This window comes from Mus caroli, unplaced genomic scaffold (genome assembly GCF_978045245.1).
Source record: "Mus caroli unplaced genomic scaffold, Mus_caroli_1 scaffold_16, whole genome shotgun sequence".
Classification (NCBI taxonomy): Eukaryota; Metazoa; Chordata; class Mammalia; order Rodentia; family Muridae; genus Mus; species Mus caroli.
In genome coordinates this window covers 85,450,559-85,473,797 of record NW_028227271.1, presented here as the reverse complement: position 1 = coordinate 85,473,797, position 23,239 = coordinate 85,450,559, and the positions used below count along the sequence as shown (strand labels likewise).

At 38.1% G+C, this 23,239-nt stretch overlaps 1 protein-coding gene across 2 annotated transcripts in view; it reads left to right on the top strand.

Annotated features, from left to right (window-relative positions):
- Positions 1-23,239, top strand: part of LOC110310190 (cadherin-10) — a 191,020-nt gene that overhangs the window by 116,931 nt on the left and 50,850 nt on the right. For both annotated transcript variants that reach the window (XM_021182917.3, XM_021182916.3), the window contains exon 3: positions 22,547-22,841. In XM_021182917.3, the coding sequence (XP_021038576.1) occupies positions 22,547-22,841 (295 nt within the window). The remainder of the gene's footprint in view (positions 1-22,546; positions 22,842-23,239) is intronic.

The window sequence follows — 23,239 nt, the reverse complement described above, 5'->3', positions numbered from 1 at the left end:
GGAAACTTATTCATATATTCAAAATCATCTGCTTAAATTTAATTTGTAAAGTGATTGCACTTTTGATTAAAAATTTACCAAGGGTTTTTTTTTTCTTATTATATAGATTGCTTTAATTTTTCAGAGAACTTAACATGCTTATTTCAAAATCTGTGTTGTAACCAGCAAGTCAATTTTTTAGAATACAGATGAGGAAGGATACTTGTTTGAATATATTTCAATAATTATTGAAAGACTTTAGAAACTGGAATGCAGTTAACGTGACAGTGTAGGGCTTCTTTGTTTTGTGCTGATGTAACACAGAAACTTATCACACAATCACACACACACACACAAACACAAATCTCACATTTCTAAAAAGTGAGAATCCCAACGGCAAGGTGTTGGCACCCCACAAAAGCCATTTTGATGCCCTGTCCCTTGGTAGAGGCTCCAGAGGATGTGAGATCAAGAGAGAATTGAAGATAGCCTTTTATTCACACGCTGTTCCCAGGATGAGGAGTATGCTTCTGGGATGATAGCATCTGTCTGCCTGAAGTCAGCACATTCCTGGCCTAATCAAGTCTTAAGGCTTCACCTCCCAGCACAGTTACAGGGACAAGCAAATTCTCAGCACAAGCTCATTGCTGGAGATACTCAAACACTAGCAGTACTAATAGATGAGATTAAATCAAAACTCTGGACTACACATGTGGCCACTTAAAACCTGTTCCAATGACTTAATTCCAGTGACAATCAATGAAGTCTTGACTGCCCATTGTGTTCAAATCATAATAGGGCACAAATCTAGTGCGGTGTTTATTACATTATATACATGCAGCTAAACACAGATGCAGATAGCGAATATCCTTAAATTGCAAAATAAAGATATATACATGTTTAAATTGAAGAAACTGTATAATGTCATGTATATGACAGTGGGCAAGATTATTTCTGTATTGATTCACAAAGATGTATGGAATTGAATTTGATTATTATTATCAAATACTTCTTTAGGTGACCAGAATGCATTATTGCTAAAAGAAAAAAAATTTCAGACTTATGTTATCAGCAATGACATAGTTACATATTGATAAAAGAGATTATATAAAACTTCTTTAAAATCGAGTACACTATGCCTGCAGACCACGAGGACCATAGGGAAAGACAGATATGAACATCCACAGAAGAAGTATGACAGTTTTCAAAAATGAAGTAGTGAAGAGTATTTGCATGTCTTTTCTAGGGATACAAAGTCCAGTGCTAGAAACATAGTAGTAATTTTCACTCCTTTGCATTCTAAAAGGATCTCTCTGGATAGTAGACAGAATAACCCTAAAGGGATACGAATAGAAGCTCAGAGATAAGCAAGGAACATAGGTGACAGACTCTGGGAATGTGTTGGAAGAGATGGAGACTCTGAAAAGCCATTAGGAATTTATTTCAATGTAAAAAAAAAATGGCTTGACTACAGAATAAATGACTAAGGCAAAAATCAAGACAAGCCCTATGTGGGTTTCTGACTCTAGGTCACTGTTTCAATTTTTATTTTTAATTTCGTAAAATAAGTTTTATGTATCACCCTTGGCATTTTTTGAAGAGAGTAAATTTCAGTAGATTTTTCTGCCTCATATTTCACTACTCATGCAGGAAGCCACTGACCTCTGCTCCAAGTTCCAGTTTTTGATTTGATGGACTTTTAAGCTCACCATCAATAACTAAACATCAGACTTTCCAGTCCCCGCGGAACACATGAATTCTTTAGTATCATCCCTCATCAACTATCCCATGTCAACCTGCTCACTGTACTCAAATCGTTGGAAACATTCTCCAGTAGGCAGGTGGCTGTCTGCTTCCACAAGTCAACCTGGAAAACAGAATACACCTCTCTCTCCTTGGCAATGAGTATATGCTGCGGCCAGCTCTGTGCTTTTAGACTAAAGTTTTCAACAGCTATAGAACACCCAAGATGAAAAACTTATAATTCCTCCAGTTCAGGCAGACATCCCTTGGAGGACTTTCAAAATTCATTCCTCGTTTTATTTTTTTGTATCATGTTTTGAATTTACGAACCACTAAGTGCCGCAAAATTGACAGCTGCAATGTTGCTACAGAAGCAATAAGACTGGTGTTCAGCATCCCTAAAGAAGCATAACCCACCAGAATCTCAAGCCTTGTGAGATATTTCAATTCCTCAGCTGTACCTGTTTTTTTTTTTGTTTTGTTTTTTGTCCCAAGACAAACAAATAAACATGACTTAAATCATTATTTTTCTAGAAATGCTGAATCCTTAAATAAAGATTCTCACTTTTAAGACTATGCCAATCTGAGTCTCTGATGTTATTATTAAACACCACGAGAAAACAGCTCAGAGAGGAATGGAGTTATTTCATTTTCCACTTCCGTTTCATATTCCATCATCACCATTGCTGAGGGTATAAGAGTTTGGGCCTTTTCTTTTTTTTTTTTGATTTTTAATATTTTTATTACATATTTTCCTCAATTACATTTCCATGCTATCCCAAAAGTCCCCCATAGCGCCCCCCACTTCCCTACCCACCCATTCCCATTCTTTTGGCCCTGGCATTCCCCTATATTGGGGCATATAAAGTTTGCAAGTCCAATGGGCCTCTCTTTCCATTGATGGCCGACTAGGCCATCTTTCGATACATATGCAGCTAGAGACAAGAGCTCCGGAGTTCTGGTTAGTACATCATGTTGTTCCAACAATAGGGTTGCAGATCCCTTTAGCTCCTTGGGTACTTTCTCTAGCTTCTCCATTGGGAGCCCTGTGATACATCCAATAGCTGACTGTGAACATCCACTCCTGTGTTTGCTAGGCCCCGGCATCGTCTCACAAGAGACAGCTATATTTGGGTCCTTTCAGCAAAATCTTGCTAGTGTATGCAATGGTGTCAGCGTTTAGAAGCTGATTATGGGACGGATCCCTGGATACAGCAGTCTCTAAATGGTCCATCCTTTCATCACAGCTACGAACTTTGTCTCTGTAACTCCTTCCCTGGGTGTTTTGTTCCCAATTCTAAGAAGGTGCACAGTGTCCACACTTTGGTCTTCATTCTTCTTGAGTTTCATGCGTTTATCAAATTGTATCTTATATCTTGGGTATCCTAAGTTTTGGGCTAATATCCACTTATCAATGAATACATATTGTGTGAGTTCTTTTGTGATTGTGTTACTTCACTCAAGATGATGCCCTCCAGGTCCATCCATTTGGCTAGGAATTTCATAAATTCATTCTTTTTAATAGCTGAGTAGTACTCCATTGTGTAAATGTACCATAATTTCTGTATCCATTCCTCTGTTGAGGGACATCTGGGTTCTTTCCAGCTTCTGGCTATTATAAATAGGGCTGCTATGAACATAGTGGAGCATGTGTCCTTTTTACCGGTTGGGACATCTTCTGGATATATGCCCAGGAGAGGTATTGCTGGATCCTCCGGTAGTACTATGTCCAATTTCCTGAGGAACCGCCAGACTGATTTCCAGAGTGGTTGTACAAGCTTGCAATCCCACCAACAATGGAGGAGTGTTCCTCTTTCTCCACATCCTTGCCAGCATCTGCTGTCACCTGAATTTTTGATCTGAGCCATTCTGACTGGTGTGAGGTGGAATCTCAGGGTTGTTTTGATTTGCATTTCCCTGATGATTAAGGATGTTGAACATTTTTTCAGGTGTTTCTCTGCCATTCGGTATTCCTCAGGTGAGAATTCTTTGTTCAGTTCTGAGCCCCATTTTTTAATGAGGTTATTTGTTTATATGGAGTCCACCTTCTTGAGTTCTTTATATATATTGGATATTAGTCCCTTATCTGATTTAGGATAGGTGAAGATCCTTTCCCAATCTGTTGGTGGTTTTTTTGTCTTATTGATGGTGTCTTTAGCCTTGCAGAAGCTTTGTAGTTTCATGAGGTCCCACTTGTCAATTCTTACAGCACAAGCCATTACTGTTCTATTCAGGAATTTTTCCCCTGTGCCCATATCTTCAAGGCTTTTCCCCACTTTCTCCTCTATAAGTTTCAGTGTCTCTGGTTTTATGTGAAGTTCCTTTGGGCCTTTTCTATGTCTGTCCCAGTTCCTGAATAATGACACAGGCTTATTCATGTGTTGATGCCAGGAGCTTACGCTGTACTTGTTGGTAACTAACTTGTAACTCAAACATCCCTTTTTTACTAAGTTCTCCTATATGGCTGGTTACCTCTCCTCAGTATCATAAATTCAACTTCCTCTGCTACACGGTGCCAAATTGTCCCACATCTGGTGCTTTCCCAGAGGTCCTCTCTCTGTCTGGACATCCCATGTTACTATTTTGCCTTTTACTATTAGTCATAGGCTTTATTTTATCCAATTAGAAGGTGCCTTAGTCAGGCAAGGAAGGACAGAGAAACATCTTCACATGGTGTACAAAGGCATCACACTAACAGAGGAAGTCAAGGAAAGAGCTCAAAACAGGAACATGAAGACAAGAACACTGATGTCAAGAAGTAAAGCTTACTGGCCTGCCTCCCATGGCCGGCTCCACCTGCTATCTTAAATATCACAGGACTATCTGCCAGGGTTGGCACCACATAATGGGCAGCGCCCACCTACATCAATCATGGATCAAAAAAGATGCCCTGCAGGCTTGACCACAGGACACTGTGGTGGAACATTTCTCTACTGAGTTTCTTTCTTCCCAAATGATTCTAGCTTGTTCAAATTGACAGAAAATTAACCAGGGCAGCTGATAGAGGACTGATTTCTCAGACAGCTGCCAGTCACTAGTTATCTCATACCCTTCCCTAACTTTTTAAAATAGTATTTATTCTTTGAGAATTACCTACAATGCATTTTGATCACGTTCACTTCTCTAACACAACTCTTCCCAAATATACCCTACTTGCTTACCTACTCAACTTACAGTTCTCTCTTTTGTTGTTGTTATTGTTACTGTGTGAGCCCATCAAGTTCAATTTGAGTTGCCAAATATTTTGGACCAGGAACCTGCCCTTGAGTATTGCCTCACCTACAGGGGTCACACCTGTTTAGACAATTGACTCTCTGTCTTGCTTTTCTGGTGGCTATCAAATGGGAGTAGCATCTCAAATTGGGATTGGCAGTTCATGCTCCCATCCCTTTTCCATTTTACCCAGCTTGAGATACTTGTAGCTAGTATGCAGTCTGTCACAATTACTGTGTGTTCATATGTAGAACTACCCTGCTCCTATCTAGCAAACACTGCTTACTTGTAGTCACCTACTATCTCTGACTCATAACAGTCCTTCTGGTCCATCTTCTTTGAATATTCCTGAGTCCTGTGGGGTCTCCTATGATGTAGGCATCCCATTTAGGGATAAGTACTTTGCAGTCTCTTCTTCTCTATATCTTGACTACTTGTGCATCTCTGTGTTAATCATCCTCTACTTCAAGAAAAACTCGTCTCCGATTACAGTTAAGAGATGAACTAATCTGTGGTGTAGCATGATGTCATTGGAAATCATTTTTATACTTGAATAATAGTAGTATATATTCTTCAGGGCTATGAGCTATCTATCCAGGCATTTCTTGGAGTGAGCCTCACATCTAGAAAGCATTATGTGGTTATCATTCTATTTAGGTTTCTATTGCTGTGATAAACACCATGCCCCAAAGCAACTTGGAGAAGTAAGGGTTAGGTGATTTTTTTTACGTGTCCCAAACACAGTCCACCACTGAGAGAAACCTAGCCAGGAAATTGAAGCAAGTAGCCGAAGGTAGATACCGAAGCAGAGCCCGTGGAAGAATGCTGCTTGTTACTTACACTTCATGACTCACTCACCATGCTTCATTACACGACTCAATACTACCTTTCCTTGAAGAGTTCTACACACAAGATGCTAGGCCATCCTACATAAATTATTAGTTTAAAAATACAAAAGGCCACAGGGACTTGCCTAGAAGCCAAACTAATGGAAGCATTTTTCAATTTATTTTCCTCTTGCTAGGTGTCTCTAGTATGTTACAGTTGACAATCAATCAATCAGTCAATCAACGAATCAGTCGCAGAGCTACTACCCAAACATATGCTGTTATTTCATCAGTAAGCATGTACTGTCAAGGCAATTATTATTATAGGTCACAGATTTGGCTGCTAGGTAAAACTGATTATTAGTACCCCTCCCCTTTTGGTAATATACATGGAGCCTTCTAGCACTGTGAGAGCTAGACAGTATGGAAGAAAATTCTAAATGAGTACCACATTCAGACTTGTTTTTTGTTCTTTGACAGATATATGTGATGTCTTCGCTTAGGGTCTTAGTGCTAAGTTCTAGAGGCTAACCAATAGCATTGGTAATACCCTGTAATGTCTGATTCTATGATATTCTATAGGCACACTATTCAAACTATTCAAAATTTCAAGGTATCCATTCCCAGCACTGAGGATTTTATTTGCTAGCATGTGGTATCTAATTGGGTTATTGTCACCTCGTTAAAGAGTCACTCCACTTAATTTCTTCTTACACATGTATAATTATACATTTTAGGAAGCTTCTATAATTCCCTTCCTTATACTTCAATTCTTATTATCTTTACATAATTGAGTCATAATAAAATTACATTTTATTTATTATTATTTTTCTTTCTTTTTCAATTTTTTATCATATATTTTCTTCATTTACATTTCAAATGCTATCCTGAAAGTCCCCTATACCCTACCCCTGTTCTGCTCCCCTATCCACCCACTCCTACTTCTTGGCCCTGGCGTTCCCCTGTATTGGGGCATGTAAAGTTTGCAAGACCAAGGGGCCTCTCTCCCCAATGATGGCCCACTAGGCCATCTTCTGCTACATATGCAACTAGAGACACGAGCTCTGGGGGTACTGGTTAGTTCATATTGTTGTTACACCTACAGGGTTGCAGACCCCTCCAGCTCCTTGAGTACTTTTTTCCAGCTCCTCCATTGGGGGCCCTGTGTTCCATCCAATAGATGACTCTGAGCATTCACTTCTGTATTTGCCAGGCACTGGCATATATTTCATTCTTTCCTTTATAATTCTTGGCACTATTTGGATATTCTGCAAGTTGATATTGGAAACGATGACATGAATTTACTGATGTAATAATGCTACTTCTAAGATAATCCAACAACTTTTTTCGTGTTGCAAAGAAAAAAATCTACATTTGTATATCTATTTCTAAAAGCTTTACTTATATATTTATATATTTACTAACTAAAAACCATTCATATATCATATTCCAAGTAGTAAAAATTTATACTAAACTGAAACTTAGAAATGAATAGTAACATGCTGTCTCTCCTCCCTTCCTACATCTCTCTCACTCTACCTCTCTGTTTCTTTGTCAACTTCTTGAGATGTGCTGAGATTAGCTTCACATTCATGTTCTTCCAGCCATGCCCTCTGTTCCAGTAGAGAACAAAATATTCTTAATGCAAAATTATAGTTTTAACATAATAACTATTCCTGGTTTTCACCATGTCATTTTGATGACTTCATTTAATATAAAATTTTCATGCATTTTAAAACAAATAACCTAAGATATATCCATTTTTCCTCCTCTTAAACACACTTACAAGATTTGACTTTGATGCCAATTTATTTCTAGTAATAAATAAGTGTGTGCTATCTAGTATGAATAGTTGCAGCAAAGAGGAAGTGCTAATATCTCTAGAAAATATTGGAATGTAGTTCAAAATATTTAAAGGTTTTAAAATTATATATATATATATATATATATATATTCTCTATAGTTTGCAAGTTACATATAGCATGTGAAAATTTATAGACATACATGTCTACACACATTAAAAAGTGGAATTTGGATACAGAAGACAAGAGATAAAACTTCTACACAACTCAGACTGACAATTCCACCTCTTTCGGTAATAAGACATAAGATTTTTGCCAGATAAGTACCGATTAAAAGGGTGGATAAATTAAGGAGAGCCATTAAAGATATGTCTGACAAGTATGGAGAATAAGTATCTTACTTCGATGAATTTATAGATATATAAGATACAGATATATAGAGATTGATGAGTGAAGCACCATCCCTTTCCTGAAGTAATTCACAATTCTTTTTATTGTAAAAAACACAATAAATTGAAGAAAAAAATTGATTTTTGTTTTTTCAGAACAGGGTTTCTCTGTATAGCCCTGGCTGTCCTGGAACTCACTTTGTAGACCAGGATGGCCTCGAACCCCGAAATCCGCCTGCCTCTCCCTCCCAAGTGCTGGGATTAAAGGCATGCACCACTATGCCCGGCAAAAATAATTTTTAATTAAATAATTTAAGACTATATGTCAGAGAATCTCTGTATTTCCTCATGTTGCACTTTACATTGTTTATTTTATTATATTTTATTAGGTATTTCCTTTATTTACATTTCAAACCTTATCCCTTTCATAGTTTCCCCTCAGAAAAATCCCATCCCCTATCTGCTCCCCTTGTTCACCAACCCACGCACTCCTGCTTTCCTGTCCTGGCATTCCCCTACACTGGGGCATTGAGCCTTTTCAGGACCAAGGGCCTCTCCTCTCGCTGATGACCAACAAGGCCATCCTCTGCTACATATGTGGCTGTAGCCATGGGTCCCTTCATGTGTACTCTTTGGTTGGTCCCTGTGAGCTGTGGAGGTACTGGTTGGTTCATATTGTTGTTCCTCCTATGGGGCTGCAAACCACTTCACTGGGTTCTTTCTCTACTTCCTCAATTGGGGACTCTGTGCTCAATCCAATGGTTGGCTGAAAGCATCCACTTCTGTATTTTTCAGGCACTGGCAGAGCCTCTAAGGAGACAGCTATATCAGGTTCCTGTTAGGGAGCACTTGTTGGAATCCACAATAATGTCTGGGTTTGGTGACTGTATATGAGATGAATCCCCAAGTAAGGCAATTTCTGAATGGCCTTTTCTTCAGTCTCTGCTCCAGACTTTGTATCTCCTCGCATGGATATTTTGTTACCCCTTCTAAGAAGGATTGGATACATGATCCAATATGTTCATAGAAGCCTTATTTATAATAGCCAGAAGCTGGAAAGAGCCCAGATGTCCCTCAACGAAGGAATGGATACAGAAAATGTGGTACATTTACACAATGGAGTACTACTCAGCTATTAAAAACAATGAATTTATGAAATTCTTAGGCAAATGGATGGAAGTAGAAAATATCCTGAGTGAGGTAACCCAATCACAAAAGAAAACACATAGTGTGCATCCACTGAAAAGTGGATATTAGCTAAGAAACTTAGAATACCCAAGATACAATTCACAGACTACATTATTTTTATGTACATATCACAGGCATATGTTAACTGTTCCTAGGATAACATTAACATTCCTTTTTTTTCCAGTTTCTCTTAGGGTCTCACAACAAAAGTACAAACAGTGACTTTGTGTATCTAAACATTATTCCTATTTTCTTTCCTTTATAATACCAGGAGGATGGAGAAACTCTGGCTTGTTCCCTGGGTTGTCAAGTTATACATTTGATACTCTGTGGCTTCCAGTGGAAAAGTGTCTTTATATACTTTAGAAACCAGAGCTTCACATAAAACCTCTGTAACCTCACTCTCCAAAACTGTTATAGCCCTGAAGCACTGTGCTCTCTTCAATTTGATGTGGAGGAATTAAATTAAAGAAATATTTGCATAAACCCCAACCATGAGTGCCACACTATCTAGCCTCGCTCCTGTGGTTTCCTTTCATGTTTTCCTCTCAGTATAGTTTAATTTCCTGTAAGCTGTGTGTAGTGTATAGAGGGGGAGGGACATTAAAGCAACATCTCTGATTTAGACTGGTACCTGTATGAGCTGCAAGGTCCATCACAGGATGTTTCTTCTAGAATCGTAAAAAATCCCTACTAAAAATTACAAAACCCAAAACAACAACAGCAACAACAACAAAACGCTCCTTGCTATGAAATCCAGTCTGTTATTTATGTTACATATATTTGGTTTTCGTAGTTGCTGCTTTTGTTCCTCTGTTTGTTCACACTTAGATGATGAAGGGGTTGGTTTGCCTTACACTTTCTGGTGACAGTCCATCATTGGGGGAAGTGGGAAGTAATTTAAACAGGAGCTTGATCAGACAGACACCTTGGATGAATGTTCCCCACTGGGTCACTCACAAGCTCATGCTTTGCTAGCCTTAATCAAGGCAAAAATATCTGTCTAGGAATGGAGCCACACTCAGTGGGTTTGGCTTTTTATATCAATTAATAATTAATACAATTTTCCATACAAATGCCTGTAGGCTGACCTGATATAGATAATCCCCCTGCTGAAATTCTCTTTGGTGACTCTAGGCTATATCTAGTTAATAACTAAGCCAATCAGTTCAGAAGGTTTGCGCAATTATTTAATGGGAAAACTCTACGTTTATTTTTCTGCCTTAGAGAGAAGCACCTCACTGTAAAAGAGGAATATTTCTTCTGTGACCTCCTTCAGGGCTTTTCCCATCTATCCTCAATCCATTCCACCACATCTAGTATTTCTAAAGCTTACCAGCAGACTTTGAATAATTCTTAATGGTTTCAAAGGGAGACCTCAAATCTCCTGTATCATACTCATAATTGTAATGGGCTTAATTTAACAATTCAAATGTTAGCATTTCCTAGATCTAAAGTCCAAACAAAACAGTTTTGTTTTGTTTTGCTTTTGGTGTTTCTATTTGTTTGTTTGTTTGGTTGATTTTGTTTTGGAGAGATCTCTATGACATGTTTTCATAGTGACAAACCAATGATATTTTTTGATGCTTTGTTAATGGCCACCACACCCTCAAAACACTGACTTAAAAATACTTCATTGTCTAACACCTAAATCCTTCATACTCATTCTGCCTCCAGCCCCAAGAATTGTTCAGTAATGTGATAATCAGTCTAAACACAATACATACAGTGTGTCTAAAATCCACTGTAGTCATTTTGTGATCTTTCGCTACTCCTATCTCTCCTTTTTATTTCTACTTATGAGCGAATTGTTTAATTGATATTTATAAACTGATCTTTGCATTCCTGTACCAGTATATTTACATAGCCCCTCTGGAAGGAACAGCTACACACAGTGAATCATTTTTTTGTCTTATGTTGCTAACAAACAACATTGTTCATCAGGATTTTTCACCTTTTATTTCGTTCACTTCCCAGCCCCAACTAACACGGATAACTGCCTAGTTATGTCTGAGCAGATATTTGCAGGCCTGTCCATGTTTTCAGCTTGGTTCTCATGCTAGATCACCTTTATCTGTTTATTGTATGCAAATGGGCCTCTTTGAGTCACTGATTCAGTTTTGATTTTGCTGCAGTGTTACTTTCTGGAACAGCTAGAGCATTATGTCAATGTTGATGACACCTCCTACACAGCATGGCATTTTTGTCACATGACTGTTTTTTAAAAATAAATACAAATTATTCCTGTTGTTTGAAAGGAAACAGAGCATAAAATTAGCAATGTATTGTAGAGAAATTACTCAACAGTTTCTGATATTTTAAGTTAGTGTATGCACACATGCACACACACACTTACATATACACAAACATTGAGGGAGATGCAAATACACACATAGACACAGGAAAAGAAAGAGAGGGGGGAGAGAGAGGGACGAGAGAGACTAATAAATTGAAATAGTGTTTCTATTGGTTAACTGATTAAATTTCTTTAAGAGATCCAGTCTGTTACAGATTCATTCTGATCTCCACTTTCTTTCCTCTGTCACTGAAATGGAGTCAAATACAAACAATTATCAGTATCTGAAGTATGATCACAGACTTTACTACTCTTTACATAGTAGTAAAGAGTTCCAGAAAAGGAATAGTATGATTGGTTTTTCTTAATTCCCTCTCTTTTATTGGAAGAGTAATAATTTTTATTATTATCACTAAATAATTCTCACTTTTTAAATATTATTTGATAAACTTATTGTTCTAATCTCTTTAATTAGTTAAATTACATCTAAAGTATTGTTTTTATGTAAAATTTGCTTACTTATTGATTTACTTAAAAATAAAAAGTGGCCTGAAATTGATAGGTGAAACTGATAGGTAGGACATGCTATGCTCCAAAGGTGTAGCTTCTCTAAAATTGACATTTTTAATTTCTGACTACCAAGTTGATGATGTTAGAAGGAAGGATCTTAGGGATGTGACTGGGTCATAGACAGTAAAATTCTTGTGATATTTACTGATGATTTTCAACTTCTTTGGTTGGAGAAGTGTCTAGAAGTTTCATGAACTACACATGAGGTGTATCTGTCAGGTAGTTGCTGAAGCCGTTAGATCAGTGGGAGGAGAGGCCCTTGGTCCTATGAAGATTCTATGCCCCATTATAGGGAAATGCAAGGACAAGGAAGCAGGAGTGCATGGGTTGGGAATCAGGGGGAGGGGAAGAGGATAGAGGATTTTTGGAGGGGAAACTAGGAAAGGGGATAACATTTGAACTGTAAGTAAAGGAAATATCTAATAAAAATAAAAATAAATGAAAAAAGAAAATATGTAAGAAGTTTGAAAGGGTTTGAAATGAAAGCTAAAATAAAATCTATCTATCTATCTATCTATCTATCTATCTATCTATCTATCTATCTAGATATATATATATATATACATATAATAATTAACAAGTGGTTCCAGGGAATTTAGAAGACTACTGTAATAAAATGTAAACAAGAAATACTACTTTTGGTGTTTCAAATGAGAACAAATATTCTACAGGGAAGTGGACCAGGCTATTCAAGTTATACTGTGCTAACAAACTTGTGCACTTGGTATCCATGTCCTAAGGCATTGTAAGAAACAGATTTTGAATGTGGAGTTAATTTTATTATCATCTATCTCTGAGACTATACTCATAATTGTTATTAGGATTTTGTAAAACTTACAATAGCATGTGATTAAAATTCAGAGTGCGAAAGTTTCAAAATATGTCTTTGCAGTTAATGAAGCACATGAAAACTTATTACCAAGAAAACGGTGACTGCTGAAGAGATTTGGGTTCCTTAGTGGAAGCCAAGTGATTTACAACACCACAATGGGAAAGGGACATTTCAGAATGTTGTGAAGCCTTTCCCATGTCAGGCTCAAGGGTATGAAAAATCTATACTCAATTAGAAGTTATAGAGCTCCACAGCGAACTGCCCACAGAGACTTATAAAGGAAGTTGTATCCTATAATCCTATTCTCTATGACTTCTACCCAAAGCACTCAGAAAGAGATTAAAGTATGTTCTATAGAAATGAAGCTAGCACTGCATCTGGCAGTATACAGTATTCATGTCCTGATCAGACTGGAAACACACATAATGTTAAAAGTGTTGCTTCAGCCGGGCGTGGTGGCTCACGCCTTTAATCCCAGCACTCGGGAGGCAGAGGCAGGCGGATTTCTGAGTTCGAGGCCAACCTGGTCTACAAAGTGAGTGCCAGGGCTACACAGAGAAACCCTGCCTCAGAAAAAAAAAAAAAAAAAAAAAAGCAAAAGTGTTGCTTCATGGTACTTCAGACTCAAACTTTAAAGGCAGGCTAGGGAATGCATGTAACAATAGGAATCACTGTGAAGATAATGCATGAATCTGGGTTGAATCCAATGACTGAACAGAAACTCTAGCTCATTGGAAATGTCAGGAACATAAAAAGTCTGCCAAAAAAGGGAGAAAAGCACAAGATAATGAGTAGATACAGTCAAATGAAAGGCAAGCTAGACTACAATGGACTACTAATAATTGCATGATGACCAGACTGGCTAAAAGTACCTCATGCCAACCTACGATTCAGATGTTGAACATGTCACCATAGCCCCAAGATTTAATGTTCTGTTCTAGATTTTAGTTTTAGTCTATTGCAATGCTTTGTTGCTATTCTACTGTATACACTATCCCATCATTTGTACACTGGTGGCACATAACTAGATTTTTAATGTTTTTAGAGTTGTATAGCTAATTTCTGCCTCACGTCTCAGAAAACTGTAAATTTGTACTTTGTAGCATTGCTTGAAGTGTCACGAATCTTAAGTGTTTTGTCACGGTGATTGAAAAGGTCACAGAAACTCTCTACACACAAATCAATGTTCCTTTCAAGTCCTAAATGAAAGCAGCCTCTTTCTGTACAGTCTAGAAAGGCAGCTAGAAGTCGCTAACATCCTCAAGGAAGAAAACGCACATGGACAATGAGGAATCTGGCACAGTGACGGTTGACTTTCCACGAGTATCAGCTATCTTTTTACTGCCACTGTAAGAAAATTACCCACAATTCTTGATAAAGATGATTCACTGTGGTTCCTTCAAGAGAAATGGAGGGTGATACATGGGAGGAAGAATGCTTGGCAGATGAAGGAGGAAGCTGAGAACTCATATCTTCAACCATAGCAAAGATTCAGAGAGCCAAGTGGAAAGTGATAGCAATGCATTCAACCCTCAGAGAAGGCCCCTAGTTGATGTACTTTGTCCAGTGAAGAGGCAACTCCTACAGGTTCCACAGCCATCAGCTAAGAACCAAATATTTAGAGATGTGAGCCTACTCAGGAAATAAATCATGAAAGACATGATACCAAACTAGAACTTAAATTCTTTCTTTTGTTTGGAAGCAACCCAACCCATGGGTCTTGATTATAATAGATTGAACAAACTCAATTTCCACCAACACAATACCTATCCTGAAATGTATCTTGTGTGACAAACATTTACCTTCCTAAAGCTTAAATCAAAAAAGTGTTTTGAACAAGGTCTGTTCCCACATCCCTTTTGGTTTACAAAGCTCATTTCATACAAACTTAAGATGAATGCATGACTACATCAGAAGTACACTACATTTAAATATGCTAAGCATTCTTCAAATTTTGTTTGAGAATTTTCTTTAACCTCTGCAGCTTGCTTACATTTAAAATATTAAAACTGTTCAATACAGACAAGTGCAATAATAGCTTTTAATTGAACTTTTCTGAGTGAGAAAGTTAAGAAACATGGAGATGACTTTTAACTGTGCAGTACAGAAGCTGTTGTCCTATTTTCATTAGTTGTCATGTATCCTGCCATGTCCTTTATCTGCTGGGGAATTTACAAGGAGCACAGCAGGTTGTGAATTTTTAATAGGCTTTCCTCAAGGAAAGGAAAGGTCAGTATTAACATAAAACTCTTCTTAAAGATTTGTGACCAAATGTTTCACACCGGAAAACAGGTGTTACTGCAGAGCTAAAGCCACAAGAATCTCTTTTTCTCTTTCCTTTTCCTTTTCCTTTTCCTTTTCCTTTTCCTTTTCCCTTTCCTTTCCTTTCCTTTCCTTTCCTTTCCTTTCCTTTCCTTTCCTTTCCTTTCCTTTCCTTTCCTTTCCTTTCCTTTCCTTTCCTTTTTCCGTGTGTGTGTGTGTGTGTGTGTGTGTGTGTGTGTGTTGAAATACAATTTTATGTGTTCTCTTCTGTAGCACATACACTAAAACTGTACCCCTCAGAGCTCCCAGGTACTAAACTACCAACCAAAGGGTAGTTTACATACATGGGCCTGTCTATGGCTCCAGATACATATGTATCAGAGAAATGCCTTGTCTGGCATCAGTGGGAAGTGAGGCACTTGGTCCTGTGGAGGCTCGATGCCCAAAAGAAGGGACTGCTAGAGAGGCAGGAGTGTGTGGTGAGTGGGTGGGGAAGCACCCTCATGAAGGTGAAGGGAAAGAGAATGGGTTGAGGGATTTGTGGAGGGAAGACCAGAAAGGGGGGAATAACATTTGAAATGTAAAAGAATAAAATTATTAATAAATAAAAAAAGAAAGAAAACTTTGTCTCACGTAATAGAATAGCAGAACACAAACTCATGGAAATACTTTCTTCTTTGAAAGTTGATGTTACACATTTTTGAGCAGATGATTAATTGACCCCATCTCTTTGCATCATAAATACACGACTTGATTCAACTAAATTAAATAGGTTAATTTATAATAACATATAAATTAAATATTTATAAAAAGTAGAACAATGAAAAAGCAATAGTTATAAAGAAATAACTAATGTCCCATCTTAGTAAATAGGTTGGTATGTGAAATAGTGTTTTATCTGAAGTATAATATTAAGGCAAAGAAGCAATACCAGGGAGAATGTGGAGAAATTACACACACAAAGTGAAGTAAACTAATTAAGGAGGCTGATTAATGCTACCCTCTAGACTTAGTACTAACTGCTGTAGCCATTAACTCACAGCTGATCAGTTGTTCACGCTGGACCCACACAACCATGGCCCCATCAACAGTCATGGAATGATGGTGGACTCATAGGCCCCATCCTTTGATGAAACACTATAGACTTCTAGGCCCCATAGGATATTTGCAAACCTCAGGTCAAGCAGAGAATCTGGAAAAATCCAATAGGTCATTAAAACAAAATCAGTAGACTTAAAAATGAGAATGAGAGGCTGTGGTGAAAAGGATGACTCAAAGGTAATGGTTGCTTGGCAGGGAAAGTGGTAGTATACATTGTATACTTTGAAGGAAGATAAAATATTGTAACTTGTGAGTTGTTTAAGAGCCCACTGCCCCAGCCTGGGACTGAGAACAAAGCAGAACAGCCCCCAGGCATGCCAGGGCAGGGCTGTTGTTAAGGCATTCCTAAGAACATCTTGACTGTAAAGATGAAAAGAATGCAAGGATGCAGGCAAGGCTATCTGGCCAGAACCTCCCCTCTGTCTATTGCCCCTTGGCAGCCCGGTAAAGTCATACATCAACTGATTGCTATGTAAACAAAGATAAGCCCCCAGCCTACAGGAACAAAGTCCTGCTTTCTGTTAATGTTTGAATAAGCCAATAGTGTGTCGCTATGCTGAATTCCACACCCCTAAGCCCTTTACCCCATAAAAACCCCTAGCTTTCAAGCCTCGGGGTGACGTCCGTTATCTCCTGTGTGGGATACATGCCGGTCCGGAGCTCCGTAATTAAACGTCCTCATGTAATTACATCAAGAGATGGTCCTTCGTGATTTTTTGGGTGCACGCCGAATTGGGAATGGGGTGGGGGTTTCCTCACTAGGTCTAACATACTTATGTAAAATTGTCCAACAGCAAATTATAATTGATATGAATACATGTCAAAGAAAATAAACAATAAAAACCCTACTTTTATGAAAACCTAAAAATAAGACACTTGAACATGGGAAGATTAGATAAGAACTAGCTGAAGCATTTTTTTAAAATTTTTTTTTCTGACTCTAATTAAAAACATTGCCACCAATATACCAATTAGAAGGTATATAATAGAAGGCCCAACAGTGGGTACAGAACTCCTCATCACAGAATCAATCGATAGCCTGTAGTGCTTCATGAAAGAATGGGGCCTATGAGTCTACCATCATTCCAATTAGTCAATTCATGAGATTTATCTATGAAATGAGTTAATTACCCGTATCTTAGGAAATACGATACATTAGCTGAAACAAAATAGTGCGTCTAAGCCTGTCTATTTTATTTGAGTATGTCTGAATATATTTTTAACCATAAGCTAGTATTACAGCTGTACTCACCTTCATCTTTATCTTTATTCCAGTTTTAGTGTTCAGTCATGTTCAGTTCTTCTGCACTGTAAGATAGGACTTTTTTTTAAGTAATTCATCTCTATTGTAGAGCCTGATTTTTGAAGAAAACACGTATTCAATGTGCAGCTTCTTAACATGTAAAGTGCTACATTCGTAGCTGTCAATTGCTTCTCTTAATTATATCCTTTTTGGACAAAGTAGACATCTTTTCATTTTCTGGTTCTTAAAACCACAGTCTGACTTGCAGCCGCCTCATTTAGGTTTGCTGCTACCATGTTCAATTTTTGAATCCAGCAGAAACTCTCACAGTATGTGGTCCAATTACAAGATTTAATTTTCACTCTGTAGTCTTAAGTGAAGGTATAAACCCAGCTGTGATTTTTTATCCTAATTCAGATTTATAAAAATTCAAATCCCACTGTATAAATGTACAATCTCAAAAGCTTTCCTTTTGCATATTAACTGATTCGAGTAGCAGAACCATTTTGAATCATTACCTTCTTGCTTGATATATTCCCGCACCTCTGTTCTAAGCTCTGTATTCACCATTGTCCTTAGATACACAATTTTTAAAAGGGAGACTTTCTTAAGTTTCCAAGTTGTATTCAGACCTCATCGGGTAGCTTAGATATTACATGCTTAAACAGATACACATTCACTCCTGTGAGCTGTTTAAAGAGTTTTCTCTGTATTTGCTTTGCAGGTCTCCTTTGGGTCTTCCATAGAATACAGGTGGAATTTTGCATTTGCTTCTAAAAGCATCTGACTATGTAGAAAACTCAAATCAAAGTAATTGAATGAATAGCAAATAAAACTTGAATTGTCTACTTGTGAACCGCAGTACTATCTGGTGAAATGATTGATAATACCAACAGCACTGGGTTATGTTTCTCAGACTGAATAAGAAATGTGTAATGCTTAGAGCTGCCACTTGTAAGATGACCACAGTGTTGCAAATGTGTATAATTTGAGAGTTTCTGAGAAATCAGGAACAATTTTAGATACTAATAACCATCAATCGGTTGATTGCTTGAGAGGGATTCCTGGAATCTGAGAGTTTCTTGTTTAACAACTGATATTTCCTGAGTTTACTTCTCTTGCATTCTTGCTTTCAAATAGCTACGCCCTCAATAAATAGCTCTTTGTTCCCCAACTTCTTTTCTCTCTAAAGGACCCATACATTTCAGATACCATTAACCATTATACCAGTAAGGATTAATTGTTTGATTTAAATTGAGAATGGAGCTATACACAAAGCATATTGCTAAATTCTAATGAGCATATGATATCACAACAAAGTAAACAATTTTTTTATAAATGTAGCTGTAACTAGCAATAAAATCCTATATAAATATATTCAGTTTTGCTTATATTTATGCTATATACTGACTTTGGGGGCTAGGCAGATGACTGAGTTTGTCCTGTGGTTGCTATGCAAACATGATCTACCAGAAGCCATCACCCTTAAAGAAGCTTAAACTCCCTCTTCTAAAGACCATTAACTGTTTGTGGCTGCTCAGTTAATAGTGGAGGCTCATGAACCACTTCCAACTCCATTTTATGTTATTAAACGGCCTGATCTTATACAGGCTGTCCAATAGCATCCATATCTACCATGCATCCATGTGTGCAGAGGTCCAGAAGACAATATTTTTCTCTGGTTTCTCTGTCTGCTTAAAACCTCCCTCTTCTTCTGAGAGGCCACCTCATCTCTGAGTAGATGGTGTGGTAAGATGTCTCACTTGTGGCTGAGCTCTCCCCCATCACTTATCGTCCATAGGTTTTAGAGTTATGTGTGTCTCCATTAACCACCATCCTCTGCAGATAGACTTTTCTGATGAAATCTGAGAGCTTCACTAATCTGTGCATAGAAACAAATGAATTTAGAGAGTAATTTGACACTGTATCCATTTAACAAACTAAGTGTTAGGATCATCCCTGAGCCTATGAGCATGCCAACCATGGGTTTTTGGTTAGATTTGCCATCCTGGGCATTTGTTTTGTTTTGGTTTTTCTTCTGGGGAGCAGGTCTTAAATTTAATCAGAAATGGTTGATTACCGTCCTATGATTGATGGCAATGCTGCATCCATGGACACAATCTTGCCATGTTGGATGTTATTTCTGTTCACAAGGTTTAGAGCATTGCAAAGTTGTTCACATTACTCCCCTTTAGAAGCCTGCACAGGACCTTCCTTATGGCTGTTAGCCAGCGGGGAAGAAATTCTGTAACAGCTGGGATTCAAACTGTCCTATGAGCAATCTGTACATTGTCTTCAGCAGTAAACACTACTATGAAGTTCTCATTGGAGAACTAAGAGCACCAAGACTAGCTTTTCTTGCTTTGTAAATCCCTAGGACATTTCTGACAAAGACCGTAGGAGTTATCACACACCAGACACTGGGCATTTAATTTGGCAAATGGTGACTTCTACAATGAACAATCCCCTGTATAGGATAACTAATTAGACATTTTATATGAATATACCCAAGAACGAAGCTTTCAAAATAGTAAGTTTCCATATGGCCTTTTTTAAAATTTAATTTTATTTGTAATTCATTTATTACACTCCATATTCCATTCCCCGTCCCCCTATCCACCCTCTGACTGCTCCACATCCCACACCTCCATCCCACCCCACCCTGTCTCCACGTGGATGTCCTCACCCCCACTCCACCTGACCTCTAAACTCCCTGGGGCTACCAGCCTCTTGAGGGCTAGGTGATAATCTCTGAATGAGGACAGAGCTGGAAGTCCTCTACTGTATGTGTGTTGGGGGCATCATATCAGCTGGTGTATGCTGATTGGTTGGTGGTCCAGTGTTTGAAACATCTCAGGTGTCCAGATTAATTAAAACTGCTGGTCCTCCTACAGGATCGCCCTCTCCTCAGGTTCTTTCAGCCTTCCCTAATTCAACAACAGGGGTCAGCTTCTTCTGTCCATTGGTTGGGTGCAAATATCTGCATCTGACTCTTTCAGCTGCTTCTTGAGTCTTTCAGAGAGCAGTCATAATAATCCCTTTTTGTTAGCGCTTCAGAGCCTCAGTAATAGTGTCAGGCCTTGGGACCTCCCATAGAGACAGATCCTACTTTGGGCCTGTTGCTGGACCTTGTTTTCCTCAGGCTCCTCTCCATTTCCATCCCTGTAATTCTTTCAGACAGGGTTATGGGTCAGAGTTGTGACTGGGATGGCAACCCCACCCCCTCACTTGATGTCCTGTCTTCCTGCTGGAGATGGGCTCTATAAGTTCCTTCTCCCTACTGTAGAGAATTTCATGAAAGGTCTGTCCTTGTGAGTCTTGGGAGTCTTTCACCTCCCAGGTCTCTTGTGCATTCTAGGGTGTTCCCCCAACATCCTATTTCCTGAGGTTGCCTGTTTACATTCTTTTTGCTGGGCCTCAGGGCTTTATTTTCCCTCACCCAATACCAGACCAGGTTCCCCTCTACCCCACACTGCCTCCCCCACCCAATCCACTTTCTCTCCCAAGTCCCTCCCTCCCTCTCCACTTGTGATTGGTTTCTTTTCTCTCCCAAGTGGGACTGAGGTGTCCGTAGTTGGGCACTTTGCTTGTTGAGCCTTTTGCAGGCAAATGGATGGAACTGGAAACTATCATCCTGAGTGAGGTAACACAGACCCAAAAGGACATGCATGGTACGTACTCACTAATAAGTGGATATTAGCCAAAAAAATAAATTAATTAAAAATTAAAAAAACATACAGAATACACAAGATACAGTCCATATGGCTTTTAAAAAACATCCTTACAGTTACTTATTGTTCCCCCAACTCTTCTCAGTCCTGCAATCCCATCACTCTCCCAGTTAAAGTTCCTTCCTCACCATTCACTTCCCCCTTGCATATGAAATTTGTAGGCCATGATCTATAGAAATTAAGAAAGCAACACAAGAAGGTATATTATTAAGTTTAAAATTTACATTTTATTGCGTATATTGAAACTGTAATAATTGCATATACAATACTAATGGCTGTAGTTATGATCCTGGTAATTTCAAAGTAATTTCTCTTAATTTGGTAACATGTTTCTTCTACGAGCTAAGAATCCCAAAATAAGATGTTAGCCCTGGAGACTGCCATATTATCTGGAAGATGCTTGGGACCCATTACTAACCCAGACTCAACAACCTAGAATTTACTTCTTAGTCATAGAAGGGTTTCCTGTTCAGTCTCCCAAAGGCATAACTTACTGATCCATGCATTTCCATACCTGGCTGGCTTGCTTTAAGGATACCTTTGAAAAGGAGTTCAGGTAGAATTTTCTTATGATACAGGAATTCTTGGGTCCCTAGTTCAGCTGCAGTAACTTGTGCACTAGACTGGTATGTACATACGATCCCAAATACAACTCTGTTGAAATAATTCTGAAAGGTTTGGTGTCACAGTCTTGCCTCTTTGCAGATTTTAAGAAGATAGCTTGACAAGGTACAATATTAGTACTTACTTTATTTTATATTACTTATTATTAGGTATATATGTATATATGTGTTACATTGACATCTATACGCTGTTCTGAGACCTACAAATATTTGCAGGGTAGAAGTCAACTTTGCATGCAACCAAATATTATGTTTATTATCCCCACATTTGAAGTCTGCTTCATATATTCCCGAAAGACATAAATCCTACGATGGTATAAATTACAAAGAAGAAATTCAACCAAAAATAAGTTGATCTGAGCTGAATTTCCTGTAAAATATAATAGTAAAATAACCTCACATTCTAGAATGCGTTGAAGGTACTACATCTTCATGGCTGATGTTTTTATTAGGATTTATTTGTCTATAAAGAGAGATATGTACAGAGCAGGAAGAGGGAACTTAATTAAAATTTGGAGTTATGCTTTTTTGGTTTTTTTTTTGGGGGGGTGGAATTCACAATGCTACATGAAGCTACATGATCTTGCTGGTCCTTGGGTATGATAGGAGCTACTCTGTTCTGATTCACAGCCCTGAGATTACTGACCCTGTTATTTGTGATGGGACTTGAAGGGCCATCTTTGAGTACTTTTACTCCTGTGCATCTTTAGTCATCATCATGGATATGTTCATTTTTATTTCCTCCAGCTTCATTCAGACCAAGATAAAGGAGATGGATCGCTCAAATATATTTTGTCTGGAGACGGAGCTGGTACTCTTTTTATTATTGATGAAAAAACAGGTGATATTCATGCCACAAGAAGAATTGATAGGGAAGAAAAGGCCTTTTATACTCTACGTGCACAAGCTATTAACAGAAGAACTCTGAGGCCAGTAGAACCAGAGTCAGAATTTGTGATCAAAATCCATGATATCAATGACAATGAGCCTACATTCCCAGAAGAAATTTATACAGCCAGTGTTCCTGAAATGTCTGTTGTGGGTAAGTACAGTTAGAACATTTGTGATGTATGAAAACCATGAAAGTTTTTTCAAATTATTCTTGCAATATTGTTTAATTAACTTAAATCTCTTTTTTTATTCCCCACCCAAAAAATGCATATATATTTTCATAAGGAAGCAGTGAGTAAAAGCAAATATTATTGCATTTTACATGGCTTGTGGATTTGCAGATTTTACAGCACATTTATGTAGACTTCTCCAGTAATCCAGAAAATACCTCTAAATTTCAGTAGAAAGGACAAAAATGAAACTTATTATATTAACTTTTAAAACTACCCTGTGTGACTCTAAAGCCAAATATCTTATGATTATAGTTGTCTTCTGCTCTCTATGATGGACCAGATACTGGGTCCCTTACAGAATCTGAATATTCAGTAA